Source organism: Oncorhynchus keta, chromosome 10 (genome assembly GCF_023373465.1).
Source record: "Oncorhynchus keta strain PuntledgeMale-10-30-2019 chromosome 10, Oket_V2, whole genome shotgun sequence".
Lineage (NCBI taxonomy): Eukaryota > Metazoa > Chordata > Actinopteri > Salmoniformes > Salmonidae > Oncorhynchus > Oncorhynchus keta.
In genome coordinates, this window is record NC_068430.1 from 45720185 (window position 1) to 45731339 (window position 11155).

General features: G+C 43.2%; 1 protein-coding gene across 2 annotated transcripts; it reads right to left on the bottom strand.

The window, feature by feature from the left end:
• Positions 1–393: 393 nt before the first annotated feature.
• On the bottom strand, positions 394–10234 carry apobec2a (apolipoprotein B mRNA editing enzyme, catalytic polypeptide-like 2a). Of its 2 annotated transcripts, XR_004826624.2 has the most exons (5): positions 9610–10234; positions 6546–6770; positions 5293–5601; positions 2581–2627; positions 394–1175 (listed from the first exon to the last, which is right to left on the bottom strand). XR_004826624.2 is itself a non-coding variant. In XM_035778343.2 (4 exons), the coding sequence occupies exons 1-3, from the start codon at positions 9966–9968 to the stop codon at positions 5298–5300; spliced, it is 888 nt and encodes a 295-aa protein (XP_035634236.1). In that variant the 5' UTR covers positions 9969–10229; the 3' UTR covers positions 394–1175; positions 5293–5297. The 2 variants fall into 2 exon arrangements, 1 of the variants encoding a protein (XP_035634236.1); XM_035778343.2 differs by lacking the exon at positions 2581–2627 and having other exon boundaries at positions 9610–10229.
• Positions 10235–11155: the final 921 nt, after the last annotated feature.

The following is an 11155-nucleotide window of genomic DNA, read 5'->3' on the forward strand; positions in this document are numbered from 1 at the left end:
TATCAGTGCTGTAAATATTGTGCGACGAACATTCCACAGTCTTTTAATAGAACCCCTCTATTATAGAACCACTCTAATCTGTGAATAGTGGCTGATTGGCGCTCGGTTGTCCCATCGGGAGACTAGAGGCAGTCCTCTTAAGAGTAGGCTGGAGATAACTCAACAGCCAAGGGTTTCTGCTCTCAGAGTTCCATGGATTCTAACTGGGTTTTCAACCTATTAGTGGAGATGATTATAGGGAAACTTGTTGCCCGGGGGAAGTATCATTTAAAGGGAAGTAGATGGCTTTAGTTGTCACAACAAGAAAAAAGGGGTCAACCACATTTATTTCAAATCCAAATTGTCAGTTCTCTTTGTGCTAACAATGACTTAAAAATGAGTAAAAGAGAACACTTTTAAAACTCCACACTTCTTTATTTTCACTGTGTATAAATAATGTACTTTGCTTAAATTTCTACAGGCAGATCGATATAATCTTGAAGTTGAAATCGTGTGCTCATGCGACGCTACAATCTCTATTCATTCTTTCTGTAAGAAATGTTGGATCATTCAATCACTATTTAAAACGAACACCAAGTAACATTCATGTTTGTTTTTTTGCTACATTAAAATGTGTAAAAGATATTGAACGTATCTCATAACTCACAAATGTTGAATTACTCCTAATAACAATAACAAACATATCTGTTAATTCTCTAGAACTTAACTGTTTGGGGTATTGTCATTAACAATATCTATATGAATATTCATGCATAGAATATCATTCTAGTCCTCTGGATGACAGAGGCAACATTGGTGCAGTTATGAAACGTCCTTTCAGGACAGAAGGAGAAGGATGAATTATAACTTAAATTGTAATAAAATAACTTTTTATACTTGAATTATAACCAATAGTACATAATTGCAAAGCTGTTATCTTGAAGTTGAGGATTGATCCACAGATCCATGTGTCTTGTGAGGACAACCCCAGAATAGAGAGTGGAAGCTGGGACAGAGAGTTCCATGTGGAGGAGGTGGTCTGGAACTGGCTTCATAAAGGCAAACAAACACAGCAGGACGGCTTGACGCACAAGCACACAAACTGCCCTCTGATTGGTTGAGTCCTGTGCACATCACTGAGGTCCTTAGATAGTGGAGGTGGCAGGTGATGGGATAATTCTGGGCTGACAACATTCCTGACAGAGAGAGCAACAGAGACAGAGAGAGAAAAAAAGAGAGAGAGGAGGGAATGAGCGAGCATTGAAATCCATAGCAACTCAAAAGTTATTGATATCGCTTCATCAGAAAAACAGGAATACTACACATCACGCTCTATTGACTCTAACTAATCTTTAGGCTTTCTCTGAGGATCAGAACCCCAGGGTTGAAGCTAAACTTCAAGTCTCCAGGCCTTAATCCCACACTGACTGGTTATGAGGCTGATTGATGACTCTTCTACCCCTTCTCGTGGCCCTAACATTCAATGCTTATCGACACCCTGCCTCCATGTATACCCCTGCCTTCCCCTGTATCTCCAGCCTCCCTCCCAAGGCACGTCTCTGCTTCCCCCCTGCCTCCCTCTGCCTCTCCCTGCCCCTACCTGATCTGTCTTTTCCAGCCTTTCCTTACCTTCCTGCTTTTCCCCACCTCCCCTGTCTCTCCATACCTCCCCTGTCTCTTCCTTTCTCCTCTGCCTCTTCCAGTCTCCCCAGAAATGTTAGCAGCTGTCCCCATTAGGCAGCAGTGGATCAGCCAGGGGAAAACAGTAACTGTATCTGTTTGTCTTTCTCTCTGGCGTCATCCTCGTTGGCTTCATTGTTCTGGCCCCTCACTGGTTTTGCATGAGAAAAATACACATTTCTGAGATCAATGACTGCATCCCTGAATACCTGCATGTGTATTTGTGCCTGCATAAGTGTGCATATGTTGGCCTATGGCCTATATGTGTGTTCCTCTCCCTCCACCCAATGTGATCACTGCATGATGTCAGCCAGTTTCTCTTTAGTTATACAGTAATATTACAGTAACTCACTGTGATCACTGCATGATGTCAGCCAGTTTCTCTTTAGTTATACAGTAATATTACAGTAACTCACTGTGATCACTCCATGATGTCAGCCAGTTTCTCTTTAGTTATACAGTAATATTACAGTAACTCACTGTGATCACTGCATGATGTCAGCCAGTTTCTCTTTAGTTATACAGTAATATTACAGTAACTCACTGTGATCACTGCATGATGTCAGCCAGTTTATCTTTAGTTATACTACAGTAATATTACAGTAACTCACTGTGATCACTGCATGATGTCAGTCAGTGTCTCTAGTTGTACTATAGCAGTGTTCACCGACCTTTTCTGATTCAAGATCACTTTCGCAGTCAAAAAGCAAGGTGAGCTCTACCGCTCAGAAAACAGTTCTGTAGGAATGTGGTCTCATACATTATCACAGCATATTAGCTTTATGCCTGGCCTGCCAATATTTTTATTCTCGGACCATAACTAAATAGATCAGTTGGTGTAGAAGTTGCGAGGCACAGTTGAGCATAAATATAAATAATTTGCAGATAATTTGCTTTTTTATTTTGCTGGTCTGATGGTACCTGGTCTGATGGTACCTGGTCTGATGGTCATGGTGCTTTCAAGACAGCTGGGGGAAAAAAACAAAATCATGACAACAGTGAATTTCAGGTCGGAGTTCCCAGATGTTTTGAATGCACTGAAGTTGGAATTCTGAGATATCCAAGTTGCCAATCGGGCTCCCGAGTGGGACAGCAGTCTAAGGCACTGTGTCTCAGTGCAAAAGGTGTCACTGCACTCCCTGGTTCGAATCCAGGCTGCATCACATCTGGCTGTGATTGGGAGTCCCATAGGGCGGTGCAAATTGGCACAGCGTTGTCTGGGTTTGGCCGGGGTAGGCCGTCATTGTGAATAGGAATTTGTTCTTAACTGACTTGACTAGTCAAATAAAAAGATATATATAATCGATTGAACATGGTGTCATGACGTTGGCCCATAGCAAGCCCATCCCCTCTCCTTGCCTCCTTCAACTAGGCTGCTGTGGTCAGAGGTCGTAAATTCCTGAGAAGACCTCATCGACACACAATTTATAGAGAGTCGTTTTTCATGGAGACAAAGGAAATTTGAACTTCCACCTCACAGAACTTGAGGTACGAACACATCTCATGTTCTGGAGAAAGTGTAAAAGATCGGTGAAGAATCCAGCTACGAACTGGTCCATTTGTCACAACTTGGGAAGCTCATGGGAGACGGTGTGGCTACATTACCATAACGCTGTTTATATAATAGCCCCAGATATAAGGTTTACATCTAATTGTTGTATAAGATGAATGAGTGAGTATGATACTGTTTACACAATTTTACAATGTGATTTTGGACTGTTTAATGAAGGAAAACTCAAAAAGGGAATTGGATTTGAACTAAATCAGAGGATCATCGCTGAGCCCAGTTAGGGTCAGACAACCTGGGATAGCCCTTTCCTGCCATTCCGAATAAAACCCAACTTTGAGAAATTATCACCAGACCGAGCTTACCTCAATTACGAGATGGCTAAAGGTTGCAGACCATTGCTGAATATTTTAACCATACCACGTGGTTAAACTCTTAGACTATCGATACCGACAGAATGAGAACAAGTCTTTGATATTAATTACTAGTCTGCAGCTAGGAATTCGGAATCATTGAACTCGAAGAACGACAACCGCCGAAACATCCATTCTATAACGAATGTCACTTTGAACTATCCCTTCTAACCAAGACAGAGAGAGAGAGGTAGAGAGACGGAAAATTCTACAAAAGAAAGACTTTTCACCAGCCATCAAGACGACACACTGAGCGTAAATATATATATTGATTGCAATTGTTCCCGAATGAGTGAGCGTTCATGTGTAAAGGATTAGCATTTCAATTGTTATAATTATTAACTCTGTGGTGACTTCTTAGTTGACCCCCACTTCTCCTTTGTCTAACAAGCCGCCATGCCGGTTTTGCCCACAAGGGCACATCCTCCTATCATTACATTTACCTTTGTTTGTTTGTTTATGCATTTCTGTGAATTACTTAGTTAGTAATAAATAAATGATTTAAGACAATTGATGTATGGATGACTCACAGTGAAGACTGGGTTCGTGCAGATAACGAACAAATTATGACGTTTGGAATGAGACTAACGTGAGGTAAAGTAAATAATTAATTAATTTGAAGACTAATTGATCAGATAAAATATCTGAAAAGTTATTTTACGAAATGATAACTTTGTAATCTGAATATTTTTCCTTGGTGCCCCGATTTCACAGTTAATTAGTTACGTGATTAATCAGTTGATCGCATAGTAACTCATTACAGAGAATCTTTGATAAAAAACTATCAGTCTTCAGTAAATGATAGTAAAGACACGACAATGGCATTAGTCTCGAGGGAGGGAGAGAGCAGCAGAGGGTCTGCCTCTCACGGTCCCTGCTCTTTCCTCCAGTGAGACTGACTAGAGAGAAGACACAGTCTTCCACCTGGAGGCGAACCTCAAGTCACACTGCCTCAGGCACAAATTCATGTTGTTCCTATGACCAGAGCAAGTGAAATACTCCTCCATATTAAAATAGACACGACGAGCTGCTAATAATAATACAAACGCAGGGCTATCTATACACTTGGCTTTGCATACATTGCAGCGGGAGTGGAAGTAGAGAGAAGCTTGTTTTAAGTTTTGTAATAGTGTTGAATAGAAACAGTGTTGACAGTGTTGAACAAAACTTAGACATGAACTCACTCATAAAAACTTTAGCTCTTTGCTATATTTGGCAGGCTCTCTTTGCTGTGCTCTTTGACAGTTACGAAATCTCACGTGGGCTAGCATCACACTTTGCTGTGGACGGGGTCATGGAAGCTGTAGGTATGCACAGTGATTTGAGATATCCAATTGGCCAGCAAAGTAGATGCACTGGAGTTAGCCACAGATCTCCCGGTCTGCCGTGTTGGCAGAGTTTCTCTATTCAGACAAATGCAATGGTTCAAAATGGGAACACTTTGCCTACCCAGTGTGCAGGGCTTCTGAATCAAGTGCACCTACCGCCAACAGTGCAGCACGAAGAACAAAAGGAGAACAAGCCTTTAATCGTTGGCTTTTCTACAGAAATGTTTGGTGATCTACTAGGAATGCCTTGAAGGTCGACCAGTTGATCGTGTTCAACCGGTTGGTGACCACTGTACCACAGTAATACCACAGTAACTCACAGCGATAACGGCATGATATCAGCCAGATTCTGTAGTCATACTACAGTAACACTACATTAACTCACTGTAGTCACTGCATGATGTCTGCCAGTTTCTCGTGGTAGTACTCGTAGTTGTCCTGGCAGTCCTCCCAGGGGGTGAACGTTAGGTCGTCATTCTCCACAAAAGTGTCCCAGACATAGGTGAAGTCCATGGGTTTCATCATCCTCAGCTTGCACCCTGCTTGAGACAGAGCATTCAGCCCCGCCTGGATGTCTTGATCCTCCCACTCAAACAGCCGGGCTGAGAAGAGAGTCATCTTGATGCTCTTCCTGGCCTGAAGGGCCTCTGCGATCTTAGCTGCACAGACCGCACAGGGACTGGATGACATGTACCTGGGACAGGGGAGAAGGTAAAGTTGAATTAGGCACAGATGATGAGGTCATAGTTAGGGTTCTAATTGTTTCATTAAGTGCTGCTAAATTTCTGTGAAACGAGTCACAGCTATCTGCGGAGATACTGTACGGACGTGACAGTGTATTTGAGAGAGATTTCACAGGTCACGGTGTATTTGAGAGATATGGACCAGGTGTGTTTGGCCAATCGTTACCAGGTGTATTTCACAGATATGTGTCTGATAGATATGTACCAGGAGACCTTGTATTTGAGCGATATGTCTTTCTGTAAGAAATAATATAGTTTGATAAAATTTTAGGGTATCTAGGGAGTATATAGAAACATATTTTGACTTTTTGAAACAAAGTTTAGTGGTAGATTTTCAAATTCCTTTCTCTGCATGTTGAACGAGTGGATTACTCAAATTGATGGCGCCAACTAAACTGACTTTTTGGGATATAAAGAAGGATTTTATCTAACAAAACAACACTACATGTTATAACTGGACGCTTTTGGATGACAAATCAGAGGAAGATTTTTAAAAAGTAAGTGAATATTTTATCGCTGTTTGTAAATTTATGAAACCTGTCAGTGGAAAAATATTTTGATGTGGGGCGCCATCCTCAAACAATCGCATGGCATGTTTTCGCTGTAATAGCTACTGTAAATCGGATAGTACAGTTAGATTAACAAGAATATAAGCTTTCAACCGATATAAGACACTTATATGTACCTAAATGTTAGGTAATATCCATCATTTTTATAATTATTTAGCTGGCATCAGAAGTTTTCTTAACACTTTTTTGGTCACTACATGATTCCATATGTTATTTCAGAATTTTGACGTCTTCACTATTATTCTACAATGGAGAAAATTGTAAAAATAAAGAAAAACCCTTGAATGAGTAGGTGTTCTAAAACTTTTGACCTGTAGTGTACGTACCAGGTGATAGTGTATTTGACAGCAGGGTCGTAGTCTGGGAGAGTCTGGAGGAAGAAGGCCTGCTCAGCGTGGGCTCCTGAGTGTTCATCCTCCAGGTAACCTCTCAGCAGACCGGCATCAGCCTTCCCTTTGTCCACCAGGTAACACAGGAACGTCTTGTTACGACCTGACGAGTACTCCACGTTCTTGAACTGGAACTTGAATTGGAACGGGTCGATGCGGTCCCTGGATGGAGAGGGAATATGGGGATGGGTTTAATTTAACAAATGGGAGAAGGGTTCTCTACCTTCAGGTCTCTATTCAAGGTTATTTCACTTTGGAACATTTTGTCAACCCAAACGTATTTATATAGAAGTGTTTATTCTAAGAGTACAAATGTTATACAGTTATCATTACAGAATCACTCCTATAAGGGCCTCCCGAGTGGCGCAATGGTCTAAGGCACTGCATCGCAGGTGCTAGCTGTGCCACTAGAGATTCTGGCTTTTAGTCCAGGCTCAATCACAGCCAGCCGTGACCAGGGGACCCATGGGGCAGTGTAGAATTGGCCCAGTGTCGTCCGGGTAAGGGAAGGGTTTGGCCGGCAGGGATATTGTTATCCCATTGCGCACCAGAGACTCCCGTGGCGGGCTAGGGACAGTGCACAATGACATGGTCGCCAAGTGTAAGGTGTTTCCTCTGACACATTGGACCGCCATGGTTAATGTTGATGTGGGTCATTGAGTCAGAAGGCTAAATGGTTACGTGGTTAAGTGGGCATTGTGTCAAGAAGCACTGTGGCTTTGTTGGGTTGTGTTTCGGAGAACGCATGGCTCTCGACCTTTGCCTCTCCTGAGTCCGTACGGGAGTTGCAGTGATCAGACAAGACTGTAACTACCAATTGGGGAGAAAAAGGGGTAAAAAAATGTATATAATAACAAATTATTTCTTGTATCAGACAGACGGGGGTACGCAGGACTAATTTTAGGGTATTGGTGTGGCTTAGCGTGGAATGCCAGCTCTGTATTTTTAGCCTTCTGACTCAATGACCCACATCAACATTAACCATGGCGGTCCAGGGCTTTGTGTGGCTTGAGGTGCTCAAGATCACCCCACTGGTATAGTACGTGGTTGGTACTAACTGGACAGGACTACACTATCTAGCTATGGACACAACTCTATTCACAAACCCTGTTTTTAACCTTTATCATTGCCCTAACCCAAAATCAAGAGCAAAAAGCTCATATTTGAGCTCATCTATTTCAATTGTTTTTCCACTTTTACCCTGTCTAGTAATAATCTATGCTACTGTATATTGTGATGTAGTCAGATGGTGAAGGGGAACAGTCGCTTGTTGACTACAATAGTTTTAGTGCCTCACCGTAAACTAGACGAAGTGCACACTACTTTTACGATCATTTATTTCCCAAGCTGTCACAGCTCTTCAGGAGTCCTCTCTGGAAGGCAGGTCCATATCATGACAGGCATTCCGGAAACCTGACCCAGTCCAAATGTTTTGATTATGAGTCAGCTATTTTGTGTGTCTAAAGGAGGCTTTTAATGGATGTCTTGAGTCAACTGTGAAGTGAATACACCAGTAATGACTGAGTAATGTGTAGGCTCTGTCCACAGAAATTGCTGAGGGTTTGTTGTTTGGGCCTGTCCTGTTTTAAGAGGGCCATGTGTTTCAAACTCATAACGGAGTCTTAATCCCCTTTGACTAGCAGATCTCCTATTAGTCAGGCTGGGCTCTACCAGACGTGACACTCACAGACACAGAAGCCCTGTCCCAAAAATATGGAGAATGACTCTTTTCTTATCACTTGTTCCTTCCTTAGATGTTGTCGTGCTGGTTTTGATTGCGTTCCTTTTATATTGTCATGCTGGTTTGAACCAAGTCAGGACACTTTCAAGAAGACAACACATCTGAAGTAATACAGAAAACATAGCTGAAACCCATACAAAGTGGGTGACTGGGAAGTATTACACTTTATCCCTTTGGTTTTCGCAACATATGCGCCGTCTATATTCCATTTGTTGCAGTGTTAACAAATGTTACCCCCATCACAGCCATACCCAAAGGATGACAACAGATCCACCAGATGGAGGGGTGATAAAAACAAAATCAGAGGGTATTTCCGGGCTCTGGGCCCTTCAGTCCCAAGATGACCTCCCAAACCAAGACCCTTAAATCTCACCCTAAACAGGAACCCAAACACAGATCATCTCAGAATGGAAAAATACCCCTGAGCTATATCTGAACCAAGCCCCTCACTGCTGCAACATGACCCACCACGCTAACACACAAACTCACAGATGATCAACCAATGACTGTGCAACTTTACTATCTAGGCCTCTGGTGGATAACCAATGACTGGGCCGGTTGGAATCTGTTGAGACATATTTAAGCCCTCTGACATCACTGTGAAGGTAATGATAATGGAACTTCCCTACATTTTCTGTCTGGCCTCAATGGGTTGGAAACTAACCAAAACAGTATGCCTTCATTTTGGATTTAATTTGACTTTATGGTAAAACTCAGTGGCTATGTTCCTACCTAACATTTGACCACTTAGTTAAGAGTTTCACTGCTGTCACAATGTTGAGTCGTATGGACAGACATAACGAAACCACTGTGAACATTCCAATGTTCAACAGAGTTGTAGAACATTCCACAATGTTCTACAATGTCTTTCAGTGTTTCACAACGTTCTAAAGCCATTTCTTCCTGTCATGTTGGAATGACAGTGGATCTTTCTCTCCAGAGTAGGAAAAGTAACCCTCGCCATCCCTCTAAAGGTCATTTGGCAACACTTTTACATTCAGTTCTTTATGCCTACTTTGGTAACAACTACGTTATTACTCAGCTGAACATAGTAACTGCTATATAGAGTAGTAAGTTACTCTGTACTTTGGTAACTACTATGTAACTACTCAGCTGTATTGTAGGAAACACGACTTGAATAGTAATGATATGAAAGGCAAGTCCCTGGCACTGTATGTATAATGAAATGAGAATGACAGCCAACCAGCTGCCAACAGCAGACATACAGCACGCACACACATGGTATCTGTTGTCACCCACCCTTCGATGATCTCCCAGGGGGGCAGCTCAATGGGTTCGTACTCCCCATTTGCTCCGTTAGCTTTAGCCGCCGCCGCTTCCCCGTTAGCCACGTCTTCGTTAGCTGTGGCTCCCTCTTCCATTGGGACATCTCCGTTCCCCTCCACTTTCTCCCCCACTGCCAGGACCTTCTCCTCCTTCTTCACTAAACTCGACTTCACCTCCCTCTTCACCTCCCTCTTCATCTCCATCTTCATCTCCGTCTTCACCTCTTTCTTGACCTCTTTCTTGACCTCCACAGTCACCGCTGTCTTTGTCGTCCTCTCTTTCTTCCTCACCAACAGTTTGCTGCTGGCAGCAGCGCCCTTCTTGTCGGCCATGGTGACTGGTCTGGGAATGGTAGTCCTGTGTGTGAGGTGTGTGTGATTGTGAAGTGTGCAGTTGAGTGTGTGTGAGAAGGGGATGTGGTAAGGGTTTGGGGGTGGAAGCAGAGATAGGGGAAAGAGGACAGGAAGGTTCCGGAGAGATGGAGGAAGGGGCTAGCAGAGAGAAAGAGAGAGAGATGAGGAGTGGGGTTGAGAGAAAGAGAGAGGAGGGGTAGTAGAGAGAGAGAGAGAAGGAATGAGAGGGAACGAGAGAGGGAACGAGAAAGGGAACGAGAGAGGGAACGAGAGAGAGAAAGAGAGAGAGAGAGAGAGAGAGAGAGAGAGAGATCAGGATAAGGGGACAGACAGGGACAGGGGAGAGGTGGTGCAGACACACTCCGGCAGCTGCTGCTCTAACTCCAGCCAGGTCTATTAAAAGACCCAGGGGGAGGGGATCGGCCCTGACTCCCCTCTGATGCACCCCCCTGATTCCCCTCTGTTGTGGCAGGAGGGAGGGGGAAGTGGGGAGGGACCCCAGGGGGGGCAAAGGCTTGATAGGGATTTATTGTGTACGATGTAACATGAGAGCCTTGATTAATGTGTTTGTTATTGCAGGGGGATGGTTATAAAGATGGAAGTGGGGAGCCGGGTTTGTACACTGAGTGTACAAAACATTTGGAACAAATCAAATCAAACTCTATTTGTCACAAGGGTAGACCTTACCATGAAATGCTTACTTACAAGCCCTTAACCAACAGTGCAGTTCAGGAAGAGTTAAGAAAATATTTACCAAATAAACTAAAGTAAAAAATAATCAAAAGTAGAAAGTAACACAATAACATAACAATAACGCTATATATAGGGGATACTGGTACCGAGTCAGTGTGCGGGGGTGCAGGTTAGTTGAGGTAATTTGTACATGTAGGTAGGGGTGAAGTCATAGATAATAAACAGCGAGTAGCAGCAGTGTACACAACAAATAGGGGGTGGGGGGGGGTCGTCAATGTAATAGTCCGTTGGCCATTTTTAATTGTTCAGCAGTCTTATGGCTTGGGGGTAGAAGTTGTTGAGGAGCCTTTTGCTCCTAGACTTGGCGGTCTGGTACCACTTGCCATGTGGTAGCAGAGAAAACAGTCTTATGACTTGGGTGACTGGAGTCTCTGACAATTTTATGGGTGTTCCTCTGACACCACCTATTATAT